At 43.8% G+C, this 14,245-nt stretch overlaps 1 protein-coding gene across 2 annotated transcripts in view; it reads right to left on the reverse strand.

Annotated features, from left to right (window-relative positions):
* Positions 1 to 14,245, reverse strand: part of cnksr1 (connector enhancer of kinase suppressor of Ras 1) — a 91,619-nt gene that overhangs the window by 56,882 nt on the left and 20,492 nt on the right. For both annotated transcript variants that reach the window (XM_063033807.1, XM_063033808.1), the window contains 3 exons: positions 9,685 to 9,753; positions 5,505 to 5,651; positions 1,124 to 1,194 (listed from right to left, as the gene is read on the reverse strand). In XM_063033807.1, coding sequence (XP_062889877.1) covers positions 1,124 to 1,194; positions 5,505 to 5,651; positions 9,685 to 9,753 — 287 coding nt within the window. The remainder of the gene's footprint in view (positions 1 to 1,123; positions 1,195 to 5,504; positions 5,652 to 9,684; positions 9,754 to 14,245) is intronic.

The following is a 14,245-nucleotide window of genomic DNA, read 5'->3' on the forward strand; positions in this document are numbered from 1 at the left end:
GAAAGTGTTTCTTCCTCAGAATTTTTTTTGTTTATGATAGACTGCTTGAAGATAAACACAAATATAATTTCAGATTGATAGTGTCATGCAGGAATTTGGAGAAACAAATTGAGTTTTATTGAATATGATACTTTTAATCACGTAATGGTGTTGATGCTTTGCAATAGTTCAACTAAGCTAAAAGTGTTTTATTGATGATTTTAGTTGTAATCAGTGTCTGAGGCTTCTCGCTTTAAGTGTCCAACAATAATCAGCCAGCATTGATAGATTCCACTTGCCCTGACACTGTTTCTCCATAACGGCAATGTCCTGGTGAAACCTTTCACCATGCTCGTCACTGACAGAGCCAAGATGCGCAGGGAAGAAGTCTAAATGGGAATGAATCCTTAGTGACATGTTGCACTACATGGATTTGTGTGCTTGAAGCATGTTGTCCACCAGCTGTACATGGTTTGGTCTCTGGAGTTACCAAGAAAATTTTCAACAACATCCCTGAATGCCTTCCATGTGATTTTCTCTGGTCCCACTAGAAGTTCTTCGAATTACCTGTCACTGATGAATTGTTTGATTTGTGGACCAACAAAAATGCCTTCCCTCATCTTGGCATCAGTTATTCTGACTTGAATTATGAATTGAAATAACAAATACAGGCAATTTCAAATAATGGTGTGTGTTAGAGAAATTTCACAGAGATTTTCGTGATCAGCAGCCCAAGGTCCATAGGGTACACCCAAAAGTATTCAGGAAGCAAAATCTTTGTTGTCCAGAGTAATAGATGGAGAGCTGGTTATTGACATTAAGGTGCTTCAGAGCAGAGACAAGATCTAATGTAACTCATTTAAAGGCAACCAACTAAGCATCACACAGGATTGTAAAAGACCACAATGGCCCATCTAGTCAGCTCTAAACGTCCTTTGTATTGAATGATACTCAATACTACTTAGACTGGCCAGTTGTAAATTTGTCAGTCGCCTTAGTATTGAACCCAACAACTACAGTCAGTCCTAATCAATCTTAGCAGCCTGGAATTTGAAATCTGAACAAAGTTCACTTTTGCAGGAAACCAGTGCGGTAAACCTTACCCATCACATCTCAATCCCAAAGAAAAGTAAATGATACTTACTGCACACATTTATCAGGGAGTACACTGGGATCTGGACATGGTGCTTCTTCCTCTAATAGACTTTCTGGTAACTAGAAGAAAGAACAGATATAGGCAAACCAAATGAATTTTACTTCACTTCCTTCCACATCAACTCTACGTACACATGACTTAGAAATGAAAGTTATTAAAAAAGCCAAAGGGGTAGTTGTGATGTTGACTTTGGATGTAACTCCTTTTACAATATTGACAGTGTGGTACAGTTAAGAAGCAGACCCTTCAGCCCATCACATCTATGATAATCCCAATTGCTGAACTTAATTCCATCTCTCTCAATGCCTTGCTCATTCAAATACTCGAACAGATGCCTCTTAAATGTTACTCCTGTTCCTGCCTCCACCACTACCAGCTCATTCCAGATACTATCAGATCTTTGTATGAAAAATTTACCCCTCAGATCCATTTTAAACGTCTGCCTTTTCACATTGGACCCTACGAAGGGACATCCCTCGCATGGGAAAGAGAGTCTGGCTATCGGCCCTACTCATGCCTCTCATAATCCATCACGGAACCTTGGACCCTCCCTTTGTACCAGGGAATACAGGCCCAGCCTATCCAATCTCTCATTATTTAAAACTCAAGCCCACCAACCCAGGCAACGTTTGATGAATCTTTTCTGCACCCTCTTTAGCTCAATTTCATATCTGGTGACCAACACTGACTGCACACAATATTCCAAGTGTGACCTAAATAGTAATTTGTACAAGTGTAACATACCGTTCTGATTCTTGCACTCAGTGTGTTGGCTGAAGAAGCCTTCTTCACATCCCTGTCAGTACACAGCCACTTCATGGAACAATGTACAGTACTGTGCAAAGGTCTTAGGTACATATATATAGCCAGGGTGCCCAAGACTTTTGCACAGGACTGTATTTGTCAACGTGTGGAGCGCAGAGTAAATTTATAAATCTGGCGGGAGCAAAGGAGGTTGGGAATGGTGAGGGTGGAGTGCCACGGGAGGGGTGTGGGACAGGTGGCAGAGTGTGGCATGGGTGCAGACACACCCAGCCCAGAGATGCCAGGCAAGGTCACGTGGTCACTGACAATTAGCTTATTGGTCATTACAAAATGTCTCTTTAGTGCTTCCTGCTCCCTCTCCTCTCCCTTTCCCTTTTTCCAACCATGATTTCCCACTCCCTGCCCCCTTCCCACTCTCCGTCCATAATAGAGACCCAGATCAGAATCAGATTTATCATCACTCACACATGCCATGATTTTTTTTGCAGCAGCAGTACAGTGCCATATATAAAATTACTACAGTACTGTGCACAAGTGTTAGGTATCCTAGCCATATATATTTGCCTAAGGCTTTTACACAGGACTGTACCTTTACCCCTGGATCTCTCTGTTTAAAGGTTATTAACTGTGTATATCCAGGTCTGATTTTAGTTCCTAAATGCATCACTTTACACTTGTCTGAGTTAAATTCCATCTTCCATCCCATTGCTTACTTCTCAATTCATCTGGATTCTTTTGACGTCTTGGACAACCTTCCTCTCCAGTCATTGTGTAAGGTAATAACCAAAAAGTAGTGGAAGCAAGCATCAGAGAGGTCTTTAATGGGTTTCTAAATCGAGATGCAGCACAGAATAGGCCCTTCTAGCACCCCGAGCCGTGCCACCCAGTAATCCCCCGATTTAACCCGAGCCTAATTAACCTACCATAACCAACTGGGATGACCAATTAACCCACCAAGTGGTGCGTCTTTCGACTGAGGGAGGAAACCGGAGCATCTGGAGACAACATGCAAACTTAATTTACGCAATAAATCAAAGAAACAAGAGGTGCCTGCCCCACTTCCATGTTCACACCCGCCAAGGATGGTAGGAAGACAATTTTTTTTTGGAATTCATGGCTCTAGTTTCCTGCTTGCAGTCTGCTGGATTAGAAAAACATCTCTCAGCCTGTATGGGAAGATGTTCCTTCAGGTGTCTGATCTAAAGTTCTTCTTTATTTACCATTTTCATTCTGGATTGCACTGATTGTTCTTTTTAATAAAAGTTTTATAAATTTGGAATCTATTGTTTATCTCCTATAAACCCTTCCAATGCTGCCACATTCCTTACTGCGTGACATTATAGGGGTGCGGGGAAAGCAAAGGTCATCACCAATGATATTATCCGACTGCAAGATATAGAAGAATTTGTAGGCTCTGCTTCAGATGGGACCAACCTGTGCATTGTAAAGACCCTGGCACCAACTCAGTAGAACACTAACTTTAGACTACCATCAGATACTGAGATTGAAGATTTCACTGTACCTCCAAGATCTATTCTTGTACTGACTTGCAATAGCACTTTTCCATTATGAAAGAACATCTTGAATTTATAGTTATTCCAACTCCACCTCTGGACAACCAATATGTGATAAGTGAGATCCTATGACATGAAACATTGGCTCCATTACCACTGTTACTCTGTCTTGTTTTGGCCGATTTAGCCCAGGAGCAAAAAGATCCTGATTTTGAAATCCAATCACCTAACATTCCTTTTATGTAATCAAAACCCATTTGTTTTTGAAGTGAAACCTGATAGCAGTTTGAGATCATTTGTCATAGCTCCAAAAATAACTGGGCACTTCCTGCCATGAATCCTCTTTGCATTTGTATTATATTAACCCCTCACTAAAGCATCTTCTGGAGAACTATCGGTGAAGTTATTCTGAGTTGTTCTAGTAATGACCATCACTGGTCATTCCCAGGTCAACCTGGTCTTCACGACACAATGCTGAACTGGAACCTGTCTATCTTGGGTAGAGATACCTTGGTAAAGTGCTCCTTCCCTCTGCTAGCCTGCAGGTCACCCTTGGGCAAGGAGTAGCACCTGTTTAGCCCCCCGATCAGCGTCATGTGAAGTCATGGGAGCAGGTGGTGGATGGTCATATGAGCAGCTGGTGCATATCACAAGTCCTGGTTATGTGACACCAGGTAGACAATCTCTGAAGAGTATTGATAATAGCTGGGGTCACCCATCTTGTAAAGACACTGCCCAGAAGAAGGCAATGGCAAACCACTTCTGTAGAAACATTTGCCAAGAACAATCACGGTCACGGAAAGACCATGATCACCCACGTCATATGACACAGCATACAACGAACAAATAGACAAACATTTGCTAAATCCCTTACGTACTTTTGGACCCAACCCTTAAGTAGACGACCCTGATGTCCTTGAATGTTCGTCTTTCACTCTAATCCAATCCTCTCAACCTTCTAAACTCAAGCACACTCTGCTGCCCAAATCCTCAGCCCCAACGACACATCCCTAACACACCATGACCTGAGCACAGGCCCTGCTCATCCTGCCCAGGTACCTGCTCAGGTATAAAAATTGAAACACATCCTGATACAGGGATAATCCAAACCCAAGGCCTACATTTTTTTAAAATCAGATCCTACTTTTGCCAACTCAGCCATTGCCACAAATATAAACATTGCCAGCGTGACTGGAGGTCTGTGACTAGTGGTGGGTCGCAGTGATCGATACTGGGTCTGTTGTTGTTTGTCTTTGATATCAATGATCTGGATGACAATGTGGCTATCTGGATCAGCAAATTTTCAGATGACATCAAGATTGGGGGTGCAGCGGACAGCGAGGAAGACCAACATGGTTTGCAGTGGGATCTGGACCAGCTGGGAAAATGGAATGAAGATTGACAGGTGGAATTTAATGCAGACAGGTGCGAGGTGTTGCACTTTGGTAGGTCCAACCAGGGCAGGTCTTACACAGTGAGTGGCAGGGCACTGAGGAGTGTGGTAGAACAAAAGGATCTGGGAATACAGGTCCATAATTCATTGAAAGTGGCATCGCAGGTGGATAGTGTTGTAAAGCAAGTTTTTGGCACATTGGCCTTCATAAATCAAAGTATTGAGTACAGGAGATGACATGTTATGTTGAAGTTGTATAAGACATTGGTGAGGTCTAATCTGGAGTATTGAGTGCAGTTTTGGTCTCCTACCTACAGGGAAGATGTAAAGAGTACAGAGAATATTTACAAGCATATTGCTTGATCTGGAGGACCCAAGTCATAAGGAAAGAGTGACTAGGTTAGGATTGTATTCTTTAGAATGTAGAAGATTGAGGAGAGATTTGATAGAGGGATACAAAATTACGAGGGGTACAGATAGGGTAAATGCAAACAGACTTTTTCCACTGAGTTCGGGTGGGACTACAACCAGAGGTCATGGGTTAAGGGTGAAAGGTCAACACCAGAGGATATTTTGATTAAGTTAGGGTTAAATCAGAGTTGTTGCAGGACACTGGGCTGGAAGGGCATATTCCATGCTGCATTGCTAAGTAAGTGAATATACAGCTGTTCATTTTATTGAATGTAATTGTTCTCACCTGTGATTGCTGGGGTGTGTGTGGAGACATAATCTCGGAAGCACAAACAGATGGTAAGATTTCAAGGGGCAGCTTTTTCATGACAAGAACCACTTGGCTTGGATTCTCTCGCAGTTTGGCAACCAGGTTCTTCAAAGTCCATCCAACCTAGCAGCAGAGGAAACACGATGAACAGCGTGCGAGGCAAACTTCTCACTGTACGCTGATAAAAATAAACTAATGATTTCAAAGGAAGGATGTGATGCTGAGGCCTTATGAAGCACTGGTGAGGCCCCACTTGGAGTATTGTGAGTAGTTTTGGACCCCTTATCTAAGAAAGAACAGGCTGACATTGGAGAGGGTTCAAAGGAGGTTCATGAAAATGATTCCAGGACTGAGTGGCTTGTCATATGAGCATCATCATTTTTGGCACCAGCAGTGTCGCTGGAGTTGCCAGTCAGCATTGAGCTTAACGTAGGACTGCTTTAGGGACTCCAACCCCGGATATTTCCTTGGGGTTTACTCCCAAAACCTTCCCCATGAGCGGGTACAGCTGCAAAGCAGCAGAGGTTTGAGATCAGAGTTTTCCTTCTCCTGGCTGAGAAGTCAACTACGGCTGATGAGACCCATCTGCCTCGAGCAATCGGTTTTAAGTTGCCAGTAACCTGCCTTTGCCCCTTCTCCTGAGACATCCGATAGTAGCGGGGACACACTGATTCAGAAATAGGATTAGCCAATGCCTATAGTTTCCCACCCGTTACTTTGCATGAGAAATTTAGCAAAGTATTTCAGGGCATGGAAAATATATCTGGACAATTATAGATAATGAAAATTCACAATTGCTGAAAAAAAAAAGATGGAAGTGCAAAACAGATAACCTTAAGCGGAAGTATGAGAACAGCAACGTTAACAAAACAGTACAAGCAAATATAAAATCATTCTTAAATGTTGGATATATATTAACATCCCATCTCTTTTCTGCTCAGTACAACCATAAGTTTGCTGCCGATTCTCAACTCAGAGAAATAAAGGGACGCTGCAGACTGTAACATCGAAACCGCGAGCTGTTTGTCTCCCCTCTTGCTGTGGAAGGAGCGATCCCTCACTGTCCCTGGTTAGTGAGAGAGACAGCCTCTGGCACTCCAAGTGCTGGGCTATGGACTGCACTTTTTGATGGACCTAGATCACGGGCTCTTTGGGGGCTTTACTATCGCCTGCACGGTGGGTTGGTGGGGGTGGCTGATGCTTCCTGCTGGAACAAGTGGGGGAGGGGGCTTTGGAGTTCTAACATTTTCCTGTCATCCAGTCTTTGGGGTTTTTCTTCTGTTTTGTGAATGTCTGCAGAGAGTGAGAATTTCAGGTAGTATATATTCTCTGAAATTAAATGGAACCATTGAACCATTGAAATTGACCTGTCAAAGAAACTCCATTCAGAAATTAATGTTGACTCCATTACCACTTTGGAAAAAAGATGATAGTATTTTCCTTTCAACTAATAAAATTGAGTAATCAAAGAAGGGACCCAGTATCCAAAAATCAGGACTTTTCTAAGTGAAATGCATGGCAGAAGTTATAGATGTTCATTGCTGCTAGATCGATGTTTATTTTAAGTAAGGTGTTGGTTGTTGCTTGATGGCAGATCTGTGGCCTAACTCTGTCTCCACTGTAAATGATAATAGAGATCGAGTTCACTCACCGATCTGGACACCTTCAAGGAGCAATGCCTCAGAAAGGCAGCGTCCATTATAAAGGATCCCCACCTCCCAGGACGTGCCCTCTTCTCATTGTTACCAACAGGAAGGAGGTACAGGAGCCTGAAGCCACACACTCAACAATGCAGGAACAGCTTCTTCCCCTCTCTCATCCGGTTTCTGAATGAACATTGAACCCATGAACACTACCTCACTACTCATTTTATTTCTTTCTGTTTTTGCACCACTTATTTTAACCCAACTATTTAATATATATACACTGTATATGTTTACTGTATTTCAATTTTATTTCTATATTTATCATGTATTGCATTGTACTGATGCTGCAAAGTTAACACATTTCACAACATATGCCGGTCGTATTAAACCTGATTCTGACATAATCTCATTGAACTTTAGATCAGACTCTAAGGAACCACATTCCCCTGTTCCTGAGAATTCCAATAAAAAGTTTAGGATACAAGTAGAAAGTTCCTTCTGGCATTACCCCAGGGAATCAGGGCCTCGGTGAGGGAAGTCAGGAAAGGAGGGAAAAAAATGGAGCAGAGTTACCCAGAAATTCTGAGGAATGCACATTGTGGCAAAAGACCAGAGTGTGGAACGAGCGGCCAGCACAAGTGGTGCACGCGAACTCGATTTCAACGCTTGAGAGAAGCTTGAATAGATACATGGATGGTAGGGGTATGGAGGGCTATGGTTCCGGTACAAGTCGATGGGAGTAGACAGTTTAAGTGGTTCAGCATGGACTAGATGGGCCAAAGGGCCTGTTTCTGTGCTGTTCCTCTCTATGACTCTGGAAACGGCCACACAGAATCAAAAAAGGGGAAAGAACTGAGTCACGAAATCATTGGTGGGTAATCTTACCTCCGCTAAATTCAAAAAGCAAACTTATCATTTTTAAATAATCTGAGCTAGTCAGCTTGGAGCTGCATAAGGCAATAATTGAATGTTCTGAGAAAATCCTGAGTAAGATAACAGGAATGTGTTTGGAAAGATTCCCAGTTGAATATTAAGGTACATGAAAATCAATTATTGTGAGACTCTCACTAGATGTTTGCAGATCTTGAACAAAAAAATTGGTGATTCTGTGACTGGGGTTCTTGTATACCTTTCAAAGCTACCAATGGTTTTAAAAGATATAGTACTGTCCAAAAGGCTTAGGCACCCGAGATATAGATAGGTGCCTAAGACTTGTCAGTACTGTAGTAATTTTATGTACTACTGTATTTCACTGCACTTCTGCAAAAAAAAAATTATGGCATATGTGAGTGATGATAAACTTGTTTCTGATATGGGTCTCTATTGTGGACTGAGGGTGGGAAGGGGTCAGGGAAAGAGGAATCCTGGTTGGGAAAAGGGGAAGGGAGAGGGAAGCACCAGCGAGACATTCCGTAATGATCAATAAACCAATTGTTTGGAATCAAATGGAATTGCCTGGTGTCTCAGGGCTGGGTGTGTCTGCACCTGCGCCAACCCCCTGTTACTCACACTACTCCTCTGCCACCTGTCCAATAACCCTCCTGGTGTCTCAGGGCTGGGTGTGTCTGTACCTGTACCACCCTCCCATTACTCACATTACCCCTCTGCCACCTGTCCCATACCCCTCCTGCGGGGCTCCACCCTCGCCATTCCCAACATCCTTTGCTCTCGCCAGATTTACAAACTCACTCTCCACTCCACGTTGACAAATACAGTACTGTGCAAAAGTCTTAGTCACCCTAGTTATATATATGTGCCTAAGACTTTTGCATGGTACTGTATGTAATTAAAAGATACAATTGAGAGAGTGTAGAGGAGATTTACAAGGATGTTGCCTGGATTGGCGAGCATGCCTTATGAGAATAGGTTGAGTGAACTTGGCCTTCTCTCCTTGGAGCGACGGAGGATGAGAGGTGACCTGATAGAGGTGTAGAAGATGATGAGAGGCATTGATCGTGTGGATAGTCAGAGGCTTTTCCCCAGGGCTGAAATGGCTAACATGAGGGGGCATAGCTTTAAGGTGCTTGCAAGTAGGTACAAGGGGGATATCAGAGGCAAGTTTTTCACACAGAGAGTGGTGGGTGTGTGCAATGCACTGCTAGCGAAGGTGATAGAGGTGGATACAATAGGGTTTTTTAAGAGACTCTTAGATAGGTACATGGAGCTTAGAAAAATAGAGGGCTATGAAGTAGAGAAATTCTAAGCAGTTTCTAGAATAGGTTACATGGTCAGCACAACACTGTGAGCCAAAGGGCTGGTAATGTGCTGTAGATTTCTATGTTTCTATGTAACACTTCCAGAAAAATAATTAGATGAAATTACTGAAAAATCATCTGTTTCTGACAGCTTTTGTACTTTCCACAATTTCTCATCTGTATCTCTCAGTTTGCGTTACAAAACTCCCACCATAGCATTTCAAATATATTTCATAGCATTTCAGTTCACTCACCCTGACAAATACCAACAACGGGACCGTGCCTTAACGAAAGCCTCTTTCAGCCTGTACTTACCACGACCGTGTCATTCACCTGGACCACCTCATCTCCTGGCCGAATCTTCTGCGAACGTTGAGCTGGTGACTGAAGAGGAGCAGATAACAGTAAGCTTGTAACAGCTTCAAGTATGGATCATTCACCCGACGAATATGCACTACTGGCACTGGGGAAGCTGAGCAGCGATCTCAAATTATAAATCAGAATAATTGCGCAACACAAATTCTCATAAATGAGCACAAATTATAGTTTGGGCTTGAGCAGTTCTCGCTCTGATTTCTTTTACAGCCGTTTCAAGTCACTAAAAGAAAATACTAAAATGTAAAAATATAAATATATTAAAATATAAAAAATATTGAGTCCTCAGAGTGAATCATACCTTAGCTAAACCAGAACCACATCTCCACTTACATAGAATTTTAACTTAGAAATAACTTCTCTTTTCAAAATAAGGAAGTATGCGTGTTCAACACACACAAACTGCTGGAGGAACTCAGCAGGCTAGGCAGCACTTATGGGAAAGAGTAAACAGTTGACGTTTCGGGCTGAGACTAGGGTTTTGGCCCAAAACGTTGACTGCTTATTCATTTCCATAGATGCTGCCGAGTTCCTCACACGTTTCGTGTGAGTGGCTCTGGATTTCCAGCAAGTGCAGATTACCTCGTGTTTGACGTACCGGCATTCAGTGGGTCAGCATTTCCATTTGCCACTCGGGTAGACATGACTTGTGTGCAAGAACATAACAGAAGCTGGAGCAGACCACATGATCTCTCGCACCTGTTCTGTCTACTTTAATGATATTTTTCTGCACTTTCCTAAAATTTTCCTAAATATTGCTCGGTTCATAAAAACGTAAGAAATAGGAGCAGGAGTAGGCCATCCGGCCCATCGAGCCTGCCCCACCATTCAATAAGATCATGGCTGATCTGTCTGTAAACTCAGCTCCATCTACCTGCCTTTTCCCCATAACCCTTAATTCCCTTACTATGTAAATATCTATCTAACTGTATCTTAAATATATTTAGTGACGAAGCCTCAACTGCTTCCCTGGGCAGAGAATTCCGCAGATTCACCACTCTCCTCATCTCCGTCCTAAATCTTCTCCCCTGAATCTTGAGGCAATGTCCCCTAGTTCTAGTTCTAGTATCACCCTTGATATTGATCTGTTCTTAATTACAGGGGGGGGGCGGGAGAGAGGGGGAGGAAGGGGGAGAGGGGGGTAGAGGGTGTAGGGGGTGGGGGGATAGAGATGGGGTGGTAGAGAGGGGGTAGAGGGGGGTGGTAGAGAGGGGGTAGAAGACAGGGGATGGTAGAGAGGGAGTGGTAGAGAGGGAAATTTCAAAGTTTCATTATCCTCTGTATGGAAAACCTGCTCATCAGCTCAGAACTAATTATCCTTTATTTGGATACTGTGACCCTTGGTTCCCAGCTCCTGATCTTAGTGAAACATTCTCCCTCTGTCCACATGGAATCAAAGAGCTGGCCAGCATAGAAACAGACCCTTCAACCCGAAAAGAGATTAAGGAGAAGATGGCGGTGCGACACAGCGTGCGCGGCCGTACCGAATGATATCGTATCTGTGAAGTAGGATGCCGTGCACAATCCTGATTTGATGGAGACAGACGTGAAGAAGCACAGGGGAACATCTGGAGAAACTTCTGAAATGCCTGTTTCGCTGCCGCTGCTACTGTGCAATCGAGAATCTCCGGAGGGGAAGGCCGCAAGTCCTTGACCTTGCCTATTGCCTGTTGCCGGGGCCGGGGTCGAAGCACTCGGCAGAGATGGTGCTTTTACAGGGTTGTCCGATCGTTATGTGTTGTATGACGAGGACAATCATAGTCTTTCCATGTTCTTGGCAAATTTTTCTATGGAAGTGGTTTGCCATTGCCTTCTTCTGGGCAGTGTCCTTACAAGTTGGGTGGCCCCAGTCATTATCAATGCTCTTCAGAGATTGTCTGCCTGGCGTCAGCGGTCGCATAACCAGGACTTGTGATCTGCACCGGCTGCTCATACGACCATCCACCACCTGCTCCCATGGCTTCCCATGACCCTGATCGGGGGGCTAAGCAGGTGCCCAAGTGTGGCCTGCGGTCTAGCAGAGGGAAGGAGAGCCTCACACCTCCTTTGGTAGAGACGTATCTCCACCCTCCCACCCTTTATAGGTAAGGAGGCTAAAGCTGTCCACAAATCTTCAGCTGCAGTCTTACCAAGGCCCTAGATAATTGCAGGTAAGATATCTTTATTCCTCAAATGAAATCTTCTTGTAATACATACTGCCAACATATTGTTGCCTTTCCAATTATGGTGCACCCACACGTTGGTTTTCATGCCAGTGAGGTCCTTTTGGGTATCAACTTTACCAAGTATCTCATCATTTACAAAAATATGCTGCTTTTCAGTTTATTACGCTTCCCCATTCACTACATTCTCCTAAATCTTCTTTTCATCCTCATCCCTACTCACAATCCCACTTCATTTTGGAACATCAGCAAACTAGGGAATTCGTCATTGGTGGCTTCAGTTAAATCAATGAGATAGGTTATGAAGATCTGGAATCCAAGCATTGAACCTTGTGGCATCCCGCTACTCACAGTCTGTCAGCCTGATAAGGATCCTTTGAGGAAGAACGTATTCACCTCGAGCGTTGCTTGAAATCTGGAACAAGCTGCTGTGGATGTGATGGAGGCGGCAGCTCCCAGAGCATCTGGACAAGCATTGGAATTGCCACAGAGAAGAGTCACAGAGAAGTACAATGCATAAAAGGCCCTTCAGCCCATCTAGTCCATGCCAAAACCATTTAAACTGCCTACTCTCATCGACCTGCACAGGCACCATAGCCCTCCATACCCCTACCTATTCAAACTCCTCTTAAACATTGAAATCAAGCTTGCATGCACCCCTTGTGCTGGCAGCTCGTTCCGCACTCTCACCACCCTCTGAGTGAAGAAGTTTCCCCTCATGTTCCCTTTTCACCCTAACCCATGACCTCTGATTGTACTCCCATCCAACTTCAGTGGAAAAAACCTGCTTGTGTTTACCCGATCTATATCCCTCATAATTTTGTATACCTCTATCAAATCTCCTCTCAATTTTCTACATTCCAAGAAACCTATTCAATCTTTCCTTATGACACAGGTCCTCCCAGCAACGTAGGCGTTAGACCAAGGGCCAGTCAATGGGATTAGTACACATAGATATTTGGTGGTTGGCACAAAAATAGGGACAGAAAATTCAGATTCCGTGCTGAAAAGCTCTCAATGACTTGCATGTCTGATTTCCAGAATGACTGGGCTCACAGCAGCTACGTACATTTCTACCAGCACAGCACTGCAAAGTGATATCATGTTGGGCAAGCAGAGAAGATGTGGGTCAGTGAAAGACAAACCTACAAACCCTTAGTAAGCACTTAGTACAAGAAGCAGTTGGCTTGGTGGTGTAGTGGTAAGCATAACACAATTACAGTGCCAACAACCTGGGTTCAATTTGCACTGCTGCCTGTCAGGAGTTTGTACATTCTCTCCGTGACCGCGTAGGTTTCCTGCGGGTGCTCCACAGTCCAAAGGTGTATGGCTTAGTCCGCTAATCGATCACATGGGTGTAATCAGGCACCGGCTCGTTGGGCCAAAAGGGCCCATAACTGTGCTGTATCAATAAACAAACAGATACCTAGATAAGTAAAATGGGAGTGGATCAAGTCTGTCCAGAGGGGCAGATAGTCGGACAGTGTATACATATCTTGCAAACCCTTCAGTAGTTGCACAGACACCTGAAGAGCAGACTATCTGTTGGATGGAAACGACCAACAACTCAGATGGAGGCAGATGCCAAGTTTTTAAGCTCACCAGTGGGAGGTGGTGCTTTAGCACTGCTGGCCCACCACCTCGAGGGAGCCTTGATCATAAGCGGGCCGAAACTCCTGAAGACAGGTGGCAGATCAACTGATGATCCCACTGGTGATAGCACAGGACAGTTAACATCTTGGTCCACGTGTATTTTGTAACTCTAAATATTTATTTATTTACTTATATATCGCATGGGAGATATCGGCAAATGGGGACCCTTATTGTTTGTTCTAAGATCACTTGCACTCATGGTGAAAGTCTCTTTGAGGTGATACAATTTTTTAAACGACAATGCTTATAGGAAAGAATGTTCAACAACTCTGACACACTCCAGCCCATGGGAAGTCAAAAGGCCATTCAGTGCAGGAAGGAGTCAGAACAGGAAGCAGGTATAGAGCAAGACACATAATAGCTTAGAAACAGATAATACACTCATTTGCGCGCCCATGCACACACGCTCCACAGAAACATAACAATCGAGGGAAAGGTGCACAAGGGAGAAGGCAGTTCAAGAACAACTTTTGACATGTCACAAACTGAATGGCATAGGTTAAAGCTTTAGGGTGAGGGGTAAGAACTCTACAAAGAATCAGAAGAACAACTTTAAACACAATAGGTTCTGCGGGTGCTGGAAATCCTGAGCAATCCACTCAAAATGCTGGAGGAACTCAGCAGGTCTGGCCTGGTCTATGGAGAGGAGTAAACCACAACGTTTTGGACTGAAACTCTTCATCAGG

The sequence above is a fragment of the Mobula hypostoma genome, chromosome 26 (assembly GCF_963921235.1).
Source record: "Mobula hypostoma chromosome 26, sMobHyp1.1, whole genome shotgun sequence".
Classification (NCBI taxonomy): Eukaryota; Metazoa; Chordata; class Chondrichthyes; order Myliobatiformes; family Myliobatidae; genus Mobula; species Mobula hypostoma.